The 14528-nt window shown below is 39.6% G+C and overlaps 1 protein-coding gene across 2 annotated transcripts in view; it reads right to left on the bottom strand.

Annotated features, from left to right (window-relative positions):
* The window catches only part of SETD7 (SET domain containing 7, histone lysine methyltransferase), a 49271-nt gene that overhangs the window by 28844 nt on the left and 5899 nt on the right, over positions 1-14528 (bottom strand). For both annotated transcript variants that reach the window (XM_045552255.1, XM_045552256.1), the window contains exon 2: positions 10778-10907. In XM_045552255.1, the coding sequence (XP_045408211.1) occupies positions 10778-10907 (130 nt within the window). The remainder of the gene's footprint in view (positions 1-10777; positions 10908-14528) is intronic.

Below are 14528 nucleotides of genomic sequence, written 5' to 3'. Positions count from 1 at the left end.
AGCATCATGCGAGGCTCTAGAGAGCATGATGAACAAAACAAGTGCAGTCACAGAGGAGAGCTGGCAAGACTCACAGTGTACTGGAGCGGGCAGGACACCAATCGGGCAATGGGGACTTAGGTGGCTGCACCTGACTGCCTGGTAAAGTCTTGTCTTGTTTCAGTGAATGACTGAGTATGATCTATAATTATTAAATGAAAAGCACAGCCGAAGTAACGACAGCTTCTGATTACATTGTAATTACACTATGTGTAGTCTCTCAAGGAGATAAACAGTTTTCTTTCAGTTTTGTTTGTACTATCAATGACAAATAGGCTTACTAAATTCATGAAGAGAATAAAGTGCACTTTAGCATAGCCCTTGCATAAATAATCAAAATTCTAAAGCAGTGAGGTCGGAATTAATGAGATTCAACTGTCATTAGACTCCCACAATTTAAAAAATAACAACCTTGGTGAAGGATAACTAATCAAGTGATATAATGATGCTATATGTAGTGCAAAAAACTATTCATTTATCTTCATTTTTAGGCTCGCCAGACAAAATGCAGGATGTCCAGTTAAGTTTGAATTTCAGACAACAAAAAATTTAAGTATAATCATTTCCCATTCAATATTTGGGACATACTTACACTAAAAAATTATTTGTTGTTTATCTGAAATTCAAACTTAACTGGGTGTCCTGGATTTTTATTACCTAATCTTGGCAACCCTATTGACTTTGGAATCTCAGCAGCATTCAAATGTTCCTGCATGTGTTTGGGTAGAATTATCCCCTGACAGTCCAGCCTGCCAAATTTCTCAGGTTTATGATCAAATGTACAAAACACAGGTCTTGCAAATCAGTTAAAAAATAATATGGGCTGGCACATACTTCAGTAGTTTGTCCCAACCTCTTTTATCAAGGGAGCCTATCTTCACATACCTCTAGCAGAACGCTAACAAACTGCTATTTCCCTCTTAGCCCAACTGACCTAAAGTATACAAATGCAAATTCTTAAGGCATTGGAGAGCAAATCTGACCGCATTATTTTATTTTATTTTATTGGCATCTGTCTGAGGACACAGCTTTTCTTGGCAACTTTTTATGGCAACTTGGATGGAATCTGATGACAAAGGGGGCATGTTATACACACAGCTGGGTTCTCCAAGGCAATAATAATGATGTCTTTGAAATCCTCTGTCACTGAGGAAATAAGATATAAGCAGCTTAGACTGGCATACAAGGTGCTACCTTTCTTCTAACTTTTTCTTCTAGAGGAGGCTGGGAAACCTCCGGATGCCTGTTTTGGTAAATAAAGTTTTATTGGAATATAGCCATGCACATTCCTTTCTGTATCTTTTTTTTTTTTTTTTTTTTTTTTTTGAGACAGAGTCTCGCTGTGTTGCCAGGGCTAGAGTGAGTGCCGTGGCGTCAGCCTAGCTCGCAGCAACCTCAGACTCCTGGGCTTAAGCGATCCTACTGCCTCAGCCTCCCGGGTAGCTGGGACTACAGGCATGTGCCACCATGCCCGGCTAATTTTATATATATATATTTTTTAGTTGTCCAGATAATTTCTTTCTATTTTTAGTAGAGATGGGGTCTCACTCTTGCTGAGGCTGGTCTCGAACTCCTGACCTCGAGTGATCCACCCGCCTCGGCCTCCCAGAGTGCTAGGATTATAGGCATGAGCCACCGTGCCTGGCCCTCCTTTCTGTATCTTTTAGGGTTGCTTTCATATTATAATGGAAGAATTGAATAGTTGCAGCAAACATTGTATGTGGCCCACAAAGCCTAATTTTTACTATCTCATCCTGTACAGGGAAAGTTGGCTGACTCCTGCTCTAGAATCCTCTGCTTACATTAGTTTATTCACTGACCTGTACGTATCTTAGCTTCCATATTACATTTTTCCTTGCTTCCCTTAAAACATATGTGAGCAAACTTTTTAAATCCCTGAAGATTTAAAGTTATCGGTCATATTTTCTTTCTTTCTTTTCTTCTTTTTCTTTTGTTTCATTGAAAACAAAAATAGCCTTAGGATAATAATAAATATTCTCAAACCTCTGACATTTTTCTGTTCAAAAAAGAAAGAAACTATGAGACAATGACATTATTTTGTAGCCACTAAAATGTTCATGTCTGGTCATATTGGGAAAGTGAGTACACAGAAGTAGCTTTAGAATCTTTCTTGTTGAAACTAGGTTTGAGAGTTGTGTTTTGGAGCAAGACTGCCTGTCACTGTCCTAAACAGAGCCTGTCGTCTCTGTGAGGAGCCCCACCTTTCTGGGAAGTCTATCCCGACCTCTGCAGCCTCCAGCCCACATGTCTCACTGGAGCCTGGTCATGTCCTATTACAGAACATTCCATGTCTTTATTGATGTTAAATTCATGTCCTGTTTCTCTAACTAGATTGTAAGTCCTCTATGGGAACAAATGTAAAAATACATCCATATATCCCTCCCCCAACACAAAAACATAGCATATCTTCCAGCAATATTTCCTAAGCAAAAGAGTAAATATGAAAACTGGGATAATTTTGCTTTGAGAAGATAAGATTGAGAGGGAACCTATTGAGAGAGAACCTGTTATTCAAGTGCTGCGAATATTCTTTACATGAATTGTTTATGCATACAGTCTATGAGTTAGGAAAGTTTCTTACACTCTGTTTCATTTCTTTATTTGTAAACTGGAGCTACTAAGGTTTGTTATAAGAATAAATGGGTGAACATATATCAAATGCATAGCATATGGTCTGACATAGTGATTGCTTAAATAAATAGTAGCTATTATTATTAAGCATGCATATTCATGTATATGATGGCAAGCTTTCTACTGAGAAACAGTTTCAAAGCATCAGCGTCAGTTATGAGACACTGGAATAATCAAACAAATTTATAAAACTGCTTGAAATCTACTTTAAAAAAACAAGCAAAAATGATTCCTCTTTGCAAAAATTTATGAGTGATCCAAATGAATGGGGGAAGGATGGAATAAATGCCTCTTTAAGTTAAAAAAGTGATAGGTGTTTATTGTAAAACAAGCAAATAAAAAACAAATTAAGCACTACTAAGAAGCAGAAAGTAGAAACTCCCAGTACTCTTACCCAATTTGGCATATAGCATTTAAGACTTTTTTCATTTATTAATACATATCATGCATTTTCTTACTTTTTGTTTTCATTATTTTAACAAAAATGGGACCACATTTTACACTATGTTCTGAACCTGTATTCTCTTAAAGTTCTTTTCAACATCTTGGCAGATTCTTACGTTAAGAAAATTATAAAAGTGGTCTTTTAATTGTTTGATTTTTCTGGCATCAGCATCTGCATCAAACAACTGGAAAATGTAGAGGAAATTAAAACATCAGTTTTAATTAAATTTCTTTCTCTGCACATACACAGACCATTTTTACCCATTTTATCAAAGCTCTTGCACTTAAAGTTCCAGTAATCAATTAAATTGGGAAATCTAACTTATAAAGATATGAAGAAATTTAACAATTGTTCACTTAGATTGACACATCTGCCTTTTATTCAAATGTTGCTACATTTTCATTTAAAAATTCCCTTTAGTATCTGAATACACAAAAGCATTCTTAGGGATTTAATGGTTTTGGCTCTTCTTCATGGATTTAGGATCTAGAAGGTTTTGAGGGTCTGATGGGGCCTAAATTCTATTCCCTTCTTCCACTGTGTTCCCTTTCTTCTGTCAGCTATAGCAATATAAGAAGCAACAGGGAAATTTAAAAATGAATCATAATTCTACTTTAAATTTCCATCTCTAACCAAATTAAATTGTGACTTTGAGTGTTAAAATATTGTTTTAGGAACTATTTTATATGACAATATACATTATGTCTTAAACTACTGCAAACTAAGTAAAGGAGAAGCCCCCACCCATCTGCTGGAGCTATTTCCTACCTGAAACTTCAACTTCTTCCCAGGTGTGATGAGCAAGTTGAGTGGAGCACTGTAATGCTTCCATGCAATATATTGTGCTATCTTCAAAGTTGATTTTTTTATCCATTAAGAGAAGATCTATGAGTCTATAGGATCCAATTATTAGAAAGTCTCAAAATAATACTAAAATATTTGAAGAACAATTAGTAAAATTTAATTTTATTCTCTAAAAACAAGCCCTAAGAAAACTCTCTGCTATGGACTGAATGTTTATGTCTTCCCAAATTCATATGTTGAAATCCTAACCCCCAATGTGATGGCAGTAAGAGGTGGGGCATTTGGGAGGAAATTCAGTCATGAGGGCAGAACCCTCTTGAATGGGACCTCGAATGGGATTAGTGCCCTTTAAGACATCACAGAGCTTGCTTTCTCTCCCTCTACTCTCTGCCATGTAGGTTACAACAGAAGACAGCCATGTGCACACTAGGAAGTAAGCCCTCAACACACACCAAATCTGTGGGTGCCTTAATCTTGGACTTTCAGCATCCAGAACTATGAGAAATAAATGTCTGTTGTTTAAGCCACCCAGTCTATGGAATTTGTTATAGCAGCCCAAATTGACCAAGACACTCTCTTAGTCATTATCACCTAATAATAATAGTAACAATAATGATAAAAGATAATGATCCATCCTTTCCCCTGAGTGCCTATTAGGTGCCCTACACACTATAAGGTCTTTACAGGTTTCCTCGTTCAATTACAGCAACTCTGAGAATCAGGTATCATTATCTCCATTTTACAAATAAGAAAACAGAAGTTCAAAGAAGCCAACAAGCTAGAACAGAAATCTTCTGACTTGATTCCTCAGGAAAACCTTCCATCAAACTGCCAAGCTCCTACCAAATTGTTACAGATTCTGCAACAAAGTAACTGAATTAACGCCAGGACTCCTTTTAACATTTCACAATGACAGCTAATGAGCGACCTTAAGTACAGTTAAAGCATGGGAGAAAAGCAGTCAGGATCACAGCTATTTCCTTGCTTCTAGTTGGAAGAGGGTAAGTGGATGTAGAATTGAACTCACCGTGGCTTGAATCTCAGCTCCAACCCTTATTAACTGGGTGACCTTGCGCAAGTTATTCAGCCATTCTGTGCCTTAGTTTCCTCATATGTAAATGGAATATAAAACCTACTTCACAGATTGTTATGCAGGCAATGTGTCCAGTGTTGAAAAAATGGTAGATACTCAACATTATCCATTTCTTTTCCACCCCCTTTCTTCTTGCATGTCACAAATTTTTTTTTTGCCTTAATCAGAACTGTTTGTTAGAATACAGATGAATATATTTGCTGAGCCTGGTTCCAACAAAAGCTGGATGACTGTCAGGGACATAGAAGAGACTTTTGCCTTGTGTGGGAGGTTGGAATACATGACTTCAGAAGTCCATTCCAACTGTAATTTTTCTGAAATGTGACCAAGCACTTTCTAAAAACTAAACAGAAGAAATCCTGCATGGACCTGACACCTGGAAAATATCAGCCTTTCTCGGTGGTTCATTGGAGGGCGGCCTCAGTTAGGTTATTCAACCAGTGATAAACTATAAGGAGCCCTGTTAGCTGGAAACATTAATGTAGCAAATCAACATCAGAAAACGACTTGGGCACAGAGGAATGAGTCATGGAGTGGTAAATACTTTGAAATCTAACTGGCATGTCAAGGAGAAGCATTAGCAATGAAAAACAAAGAAAAAAAACCAAATGAATTACCTCATCTCTAGCTCAATATCAGGCTAAAAACCACATGATTCCCTAATACTCCACAGCCCCCCAAAAGCCAGTCTGCACTGAAATACCTCTTTCTCGTTACCATTCCAGGATCTCGAAAAGTCCTGTCTTTAGGCTCACAGATCATGATCGAAATGTGAACGATTAAGGAAAGATACATTAAAATAAACATCTAGAATTAAGGATTAGTACAAAAATTAGAAATGTGTGTATCAAAGTATTTTGAATGCTAAACATTTTCATAATACTCCACAGTACTCCAGCAAATCTACTGGTGCCAGACAGACTCCAGATCCACACAAAGCCCCAAGATTCCTTTCACCTCCCTGCATAAATTCCCGAGGACCACAGTAGATGTTAAGGAGTCTCAATTGCTCAATCTTAGGACAATTTTCTTACTCCCTCCTAAAAAGGGGGAAAATTGGAAAATAATAGCTGTTGAAAAGATAATTTAAACAAATAAGTGTTAATTTTCCCATTCATTCCTCATTTATGGGATAAACCATCTGGTTAAGGATGAGTGGTCTGACTTTAGGTTTCCAACTTAATGAGCCAGTTGTAGTAACTTAGCTTTTCTGTTCTATATTTTGTCACACAATGAAGGAAAGACTAAGTCTTAACTATGATCTCAAAACTAGCAAACATTCCAAATCTGAGAGAGAAAAAAACAGATAAACAACGCTATTTAAACTGGTTTAGAAATAGAGCTATTTCTTCAGTACACTGAAGAGATATCTGCACTCCATTTACTGCTGCACTATTCACAATAGTCAAGATATGGAATCAACTTAAGGGTCCATTAACAGATGCATAAAGAAAATGTGATATATATACAAAGTGGAATACTATTCAACATAAAAAAAAATCCTGTCGTTTGTGACAACGTGAATGGACCCAGAGGACATTATGTTAAGTGAAATAAGCCAAACACAGAAGGACAAATACCACACGATCTCACTCATATGTGGAATCTTAAAAGTTGATCTCATAGAAGTAGACAGTAGAATTACCAGAGGCTGGGGAGAGAGCGGAGGGGAGGACGGGAGAGGTTGGTCAATGGGTACAACATTACAGTTATGTAAGAGGAAGAAGTGCTGGTGTTCTATTGCCTAGTGGGGTAAAGTCAACAATAATGTATTGTATATTTCAAAATAGCTAGAAGAGAGGATTTTGAATGTTTTCACCCTAAAGAAATGTCAAGTGTTTGAGGTGATGAATATGCTAATTACACTAATTTGATCATTGCACAAGGTATATATGCATAGAAACATCACACTGTATCCCATAAATATGTACAATTACTATGTGTGAATTAAAAACAAAAGAAAACTTAGAAATAGATAGCTATTTCTGTGTTTTACCTTGAATGTATTTAATTAAGATGCTCAAATTCTCTGCCGACAACGGTTACTTCTGCAACATGGGGTGGGGGCTATAAAAAAAGGAGCACTTTCACTTTTTTTTACATTGCTGTACTTCTTGAAGTTTTTTATTCCACCTAGCATTTGCTATATTTGCAATTTAAAAATAACATAAAATATTCTGCTTCTACCTAGGAAATTGGTTAAAAATCTAACAGAGCCATTTCTCCTGGTAATCCGTATATTTGAAATTCTTACTCAGGTTTATTATTTTCTATGTCAAAGGAAAAACTGATTCCAGAATTTTCATGATAGCAGTTCATAGTCATTTGAATCCTTCTCATAAATCATACGCCTGCGTTGAGATTTCATATAAGATTTAGAATGCACCAGGCCAAATCTTCTGTTACTACACTTTGTGATTTTCCTTGTCTCTTTCTAAACTCTAATTGCTAACGAACCGGAACCCTTCCATGGGGACATAAACCAGCAGTACAGGTTTGAGCAATTTTCTTTAACAGAAAGTTTTTGTTTCCTCACCTGTTATTGCAAAACCTTGTGAGCCTTCCTGGGGGGAGGAATTTTTCCAGACCAAAGGTTCCTGACAGGCAGGAAAGGCAAAGGATTCCCACTTAATTTACCTAACACATCAGACCCTAAAAACTGGGGGGCTGTAACAGGGAGAAAAATTAATAGACAAATATAAATAAAGGGTGCTTCACGAGGAAACAACTGACTTCTCCACAACCAAACCGCACACTTCCCTTAGAAACATTTAATGGATTCCCCAGCCTTTTTTCAGTCATAAGACTGTCTCACTAATTTTTACAGCAAATCCCTTTAGCAGATGTCTCACAACATGGTGACGATTGGGCTCAAGAAAGGTGACAATGACCTTTTGAGATCCTGTCACCATACTGCTTCCTCAAGAGTAATTAAAGCAATGACACTGATGTTCTCCCCTCGAGGTATTAGCCCCCACCCATCTGAAGACTAACCAACATGACCTCTTGAGGTCCTCACTAACACTGTCATTCTTTGATCCTACCCTTTGACTGATGTCTGTGCAGATGTTTGAGTGGTAGGTATAAAAATTAGTGAATTCATGCCTCCAAAGGGGGAAAAAAAGTTAATGAATTTATTTCTAGCCTGAAGATAGTTCTAAGGCTGGTGCTTCAGCCTTACCTGGTGCTTTAGCGTTTTCATGTCAGGACACACATGCAAATGACTGCATTTGTATGACACACTTGGGTAAGTGGATGAAGCTGCTTGGGGGCCCAAAGTGACTAGCCTGACATGGGAAGGGAGGTGCTCAGGCCCCATTTGGCTACCCTACCACTAGGCCTGAGGGGATCGGTGTCCTGGGCTGACATGTAGCTCATCATTGGCACTCTGGTTCAGAAGCCCAGTCCAGCCCATCAATACTGTGTGTATTAGGTCTGTGAAGCAAGCAGGTTCCCAACACCAAATTCAATCAGATGTGCTGGACCATTTCCCCAAATAGCCTATCAATTACTGGCTATCATCATCAGAGTTTAAAGCATGAGCAAGTGGGGGAGGGTGGGGTGCTCTGGGTGAATTCTACCCTCTCTTTCAGCTCCCAATCCCACTCAGCAAGGACTTTTTTTTTTAAGTATCAAATTAAGGGAAAGTGCTGTGAGGCATAAAATATGTAATTAAAACAGATTCTGCCCTCAAGGAAACCTCTGTCCTTGGGGATGAAGGAGACATGAGATATTTACATAAATAGGTATTTGTTGAATGAATAAAAGAATAATTGCAGCATGAGGTAAAAAGTGACAAAAGTGACAGTTTCCAGAAAAAGGATCTATAAAAAAACTGCCATGGAAATGGGGCAGGAAAAGTTTCCCTCTGGAAAGGTAAAGGGACCATGAGTGAGAAAAGCACCTCCACCACCTCAGAAGAGGCTGGGACGCGGGGACTCAGTGCCCATCAGGGCAAAAGAAAGGAAGTCAAATATCTGACAGTTTAAGATTTACAGTTTGTAAGTAAAGCCCTGCTTCACTGTGGTGAGGGGTTGGGGCCAATGGGAAAGAGAAAGTTAGAATTATAATTAAAATGAAAATTTACAAAATTTATAAAAATTCTACGATGAGTTTTTATTGCTTTCCTTAGCCCTCCTCACATCAGATAATTGAGAGCCCAAGGAACTGTTACCATCTTTAAAAACTTTGTCTACAGAAAAGGAATTCTGGGTCACATGCCAGTCCCTGCAATCACCTGTCAGCTGTTAGCTTAGACATTTCCTTTCCTAAAGGAATTCCTAAGTCTAGGAAGCTTTGGCCTATTACCAGTGTCAGGAGTTTAGTAAGGGGTGCTATATCCCACAGAATCCCATAACCTGCTTTAGCAAAGTCTGTTTCTGTATTATCCAATCAACTGGTCTGAAAACAGCTGGTTCCTCCACGGCTCTGAGTTCCTCTAAAGACTTAAGAAATCCACATGGTCACTCTTTGCTTCTGAAACTGACATGGTTTCAAAGTCATTGTTGGCGAGCTGGGCCAGTGCAAGCCTATCTCTTCTTGAAAGAAAACAGTCCTACAGTCATTGCTACCCATCACTAGAGGGCAAGGAGTCACTGCCTCACAGCGTTCTCAGACAGGAGGCGAAAACAAAGTAAAAAGAACCGTGATGTGAGAAATATTTTAACTAGAGGTGGATCATGCAAGATACTAGTCCTGACCTCAGTGTTAAGGTGCCACACAAAAAGCCCAGGCACAGTGGCTCATGCCTGTAATCTCAGCACTTTGGGAGACCGAGGAGGGAGGATCATTGGAGGCCAGGAGTTCGAGACCAGCCTGGGCAACATAGGGAGACCTCATCTCTACAAATAAAAAAATTTTTTCTAATTAGCCAGGTGTGGTGACACGTGCCTGTAGTCCCAGCTATTCGGTAGGTTGAGGTGGGTGGATCGCTTGAGCCCAGGAGTTCAGGGCTGCAGTGAGCTATGACTGTGCCACTGCACTCCAGCCTGGGAGACAGAGTGAGACTATGTCTCAAAAAAAAAAAAAAAAAGAGAGAGAGAGAGAGACCAATTATCCCAAAGACAAGCATTTAAGAAACTGTGAGTCTAGAGCACTATCCCCCTATGTCTACCGGTGCATGTCTTACTGTTTAGACTGCAATAAAGTGGCTTTGAAGGACTTTGCCAAATATTTTCTTCATCAGTCTCATGAAGAGAGGGAACATGCTGAGAAACTGATGAAACTGACGAACCAAAAAAGTGACTGAATCTTCCTTCAGGATATCAAGAAAGCAGACCGTGCTGACTGGGAGAGCGGGCTGAATGCGATGGAGTGTGCGTCACACTTGGAAAAAAGCGTGAATCAGTCACTACCAGAACTGCACAAACTGGCCACTGACAAAATCTCTCCCCACTTGTGTGACTTCATTGAGATGCATTACCTGAATGAACTGAATGAACAGGTGAAATCCATCAAACAACTGGGCGACCCTGTAGTCACCTTACGCAAGTTGGGGCATGGCAGAGTATCTCCCGGACAAGCACACCCTGGGAAACAGTGGTGATGAGAGCTAAGCCTTAGGCTGTGGGGACAGCCAAGGGGGGACTTCCCCAGTCACCAAAGCGATGCACATGGATTGGGATTAATTTTACCTTTTGTATAAGTTGTACAAAAACTTCCACTTAAATTCTTTCACTTATTTCATTCCTTCACACAAAATAATTTGGGACCCGCAATGAATAAAACAAAACTGTGCGTGCTACCTGCCATCAAAGAAGAAGAACTTCCCCCGTCCGTTCTTTTCTCCGTGAACAAAGTTGCCCTCAAATCTGTCTGTGGAGGAGTAGGTGACCGTGCAGAGCCCGTGCGGCAATCCGTCGTCATCCAGGTGCCCTGGAGAAAGGGGACCACAAGGCAAGCCTTAACATCATCAGGGCCCCCACCGACACGTTAGCTCTCAGATGCTTCCAGGCAAGTCCCCCAGAGCTGCCAGAGCGTCCCCTCCCCTGCACAACAGGACAGCGAAGATGCCAGGTTTCTCACCTCACCTGCATTGGCAGTATCAGTTTGACTGTTACGTACACTTTGTGAGCTGACCAGTCCACAACAGAGGGACTTAGGCACATTTCGGAATATGAGCTGTAAATAAGCTTGCATTTTACCCAGGACTGAGAGTTATTATCAGTATTGTCATCTGCAGTGCATGTGACCATTTACCAAGTGCTTCCCCACATAGTCCTTCTCATATTTGGAATGGATGCCCCCATCTCTCACACTTAACTGAAATGTGGTTGAGATCCCACTGTTTTATGGTCTGTTGCCAGATTCACTGTCTTTGCCATAAATTGTCTAATTCTAGAACACTAAGTGTGCAGTATGATTTTGTATATCATTCTATGGTATGATGTGGGAGACTGCTAGCCAGTCTGAAAATCCCACTGTTATCTGTAACACTCAAACCACGAGGGGCATAGCCATGTCTCTAAAACTGCCCTAATATTATACACCTCGTTGTACAAACACATAAACTCAGAGTCCTTCTTAACTTAATTTAAGCTTAACCTTAAACTTACTGCTTTACCTTATAAAATCTTTCAGCTTTGAATGTTTACCAGTCACCTTACCATATGCCCTCTACCACTGTGTGTCAGAAGGCTTGTATTTTAAATGGAGTCAGAAGTATCCACATGGCCATGTAAGTAGTGATTCTGAACATCAGTAGCAGTTATCACACTGATCTTTAAATCACTGGTTCTTCCTGGGTCACAGACTAGTATATTCTAATAGCTATGTTTATAGTCAATGTTTAGGTTCTTTATTACTATCTACACATTTCACAAAACCCAATGTCTCCCCAGTCATTCCGGGGAGGTGGTTTTGCAGAGGTGGGTGAAAGTGAAGACAGTAGTTATTCTACTGGCTTTTTCCTGGGTTAACAACCTGGGTCATGGATGAAAAGGTATGAAAACATTAAACACTGTGTCCAATGCAGAGACATTAAACACTGACATGTGGCTTCCAGATGGCTCACAGACATAAAAGAAAACACAAAACATACCACCGCAATGAAAGCTTTAGTCTCTTAAAATGATTTCTTCCAGCAAAATAAAAGAATATTAGCCCTTGAAAGAGATGGTAGATAAGCACTCTTATAAAGAATAAATATGCTCTTTATTTGCATTATAAATTACATAAACATAAAAGAATAGCAAACAAATACAATGTTTTATTACTACATCTGGCTCTGTATAGAATGGGTTACCTAGAACAGCGATCCCCAAAATTTTTGGCACTAGCGACTAGTTTCATGGAGGACAATTTTTCTATGGATTGGGGGAATGACGGGTGGAGATAGTTTTTGGATGATTCAAGCCCATTCCATTTATTGTGCAGTCAAACCTCTCTGCTAATGATAATCTGTATTTGCAGCTGCTCCCCAGCACTAGCATCACCACCTCAGCTCCATTTCAGATCATCAGGCATTAGATTTTCATAAGGAGTGCACAACCTAGATCCCTGGCATGCTCAGTATACAGTAGGATTCCCACTCCTATGAGAATCTAATGCCCCCAGTTATCTGACAGGAGGCGGAGCTTATGCAGTGATGCAAGCAATGAGGAGTGGCTGTAAATACAGACGAAGCTAACCCTCCAATCACCTCCTGCTGTGCAGCCCGGTTCCTAACAGGCCACGGAACAGGTACTTAAAACAGCTACTTAACTACATCGTAATCAATATAGGTCCCTTCCTCTTTTGCTTGTTTTTTTCTTTCTTTCTTTCTTTCTTTTTGTGAGACAGGGTCTCGCTCTGTCACCCTGACTAAGAGTGCAGTGGTGTCATCATGGCTGACTGCAACCTCAAACTCCTGGGCTCAAGTGATCCTGCCTCAGCCTCCCCAGTAGCTGGACTATAGGTGTGTGACACTACCCTGGCTAATTTTTCTACTTTTTGTAGAGATAAGGTCTTGCTCTTGCTCAGGCTGGTCTTGAACTCCTGACCTCAAGCAATCCACCCTCCTTAGCCTCCCAAAGTACAGGATTACAGGTGTGAGCCACAGCGGCTGGCCAGTCCCTTCCTCTTAACACTAACTTTTTCTACTAGGTTCAGGAAATTATTGGTCAGGAGGGAACCAGACCATAATTTCTTTCTTCTCATTCAAAAACCAACTGTATATGACATAATTCAATGACAAGTCATATGAAATAATTTGGACAATTATTTTCCAGATATTAGATGATATTTCTCTCATTGAAATCAATTAAATTTACTTTATTTTCATTAAAAAACCACTCAGTGTATAGCTAAAAGCTTTCTTTTATGAAATATTGTTGGGCTCAAGTTAAAATTAGCAATTAACATTCCAATGAATTTAGTGTCCTACTTTTGATTTAGATATAAATATCTGAATAATCACTTTAGCCTCATACTAGAGTTGTTATTAATTTGTTAAAAATGCTTTCCTCATAGAAAACAGTTCATGTACTTCATACATTAAAAAAATTAATGTTGATAAAATTTGTTATTCCACTTTAGATCAAGGGAAATTACAACAAACCTGAACACTAAGGAAAAAAACTTCCAGTGTAAATTAATTTCCATCTTTTTTCAGCCCTGTCCTATTTCTGAATAAAACTGTGAAGGTGCACACTCAGCAATGGAATTTAGATATTAGAGAAAATTGAGGCTGGGCGAGATGGCTCAGGCCTGTAATCCTAGCACTCTGGAAGGCCGAGGCAGGAGGATTGCTTGAGCTCAGGAGTTCAAGACCAGCCTAAGCAAGAGTGTGCCCCGGCTCTACTAAAAATAGAAAAATTAGCCAAGTGTCATGGTGCACACCTGTCGTCCCAGCTACTCAGGAGGCTGAGGCAGGAAAATTGCTGGAACTCAAGAATGGGAGGTTGCAGTGAGCTATTATGATGCCACTGCACTCTACCTGGGGTGACAGAGTTAGACTTTGTCTCAAAAAAAGAAGGAAATTGAACTCCCCTCCTCACTAACCCCACCACTTCATAAAAAAAAAAAAAGAGAGAGAGAGAGAGAAAATTGAAAGTGTCACATAATACACTAGAAGCACTAAGAGGACAGTACTGATCCCAATTGAGATGACAACAAAAATATCAACCCCACTCCATGAAGGATACTTGTTTCGATGCCTCTTTCAACAACGAAGAGGAGCCCCAGCATCTTCTTAATCACTTGCGGGAGGGAGGGACAGAAGAGAGGTACTAAATGATGCCCTCCTCAGGTGACCTTGTGAGGTTAGACGGAGGTGCTCGGACATGTGACCCCTCCCTGCCATTCTAAAGGTTTTTAGGTTGTTTGTCAAGAGAGAGTTCTGAAAGCTTCAGGATCCCCTTCTTGGCTCCTTTTGTTTTCTTTTCATCCTTAGGATGTGATCAATTAAAGGAACCAGAAATTAAGGGTTTTTGATCATTCAAGACTTCAACCCTGACTATTTCACAGCCCTGAGTAGTTCTCCTAGCAGTAGCAATAGCCACAACCAAAACAGCAACA

Source organism: Lemur catta, chromosome 5, assembly GCF_020740605.2.
Source record: "Lemur catta isolate mLemCat1 chromosome 5, mLemCat1.pri, whole genome shotgun sequence".
In the NCBI taxonomy this organism is placed as follows: Eukaryota; Metazoa; Chordata; class Mammalia; order Primates; family Lemuridae; genus Lemur; species Lemur catta.
Note: the sequence above shows the minus strand (reverse complement) of the source record. Positions and strands in the feature narration are given on the sequence as shown.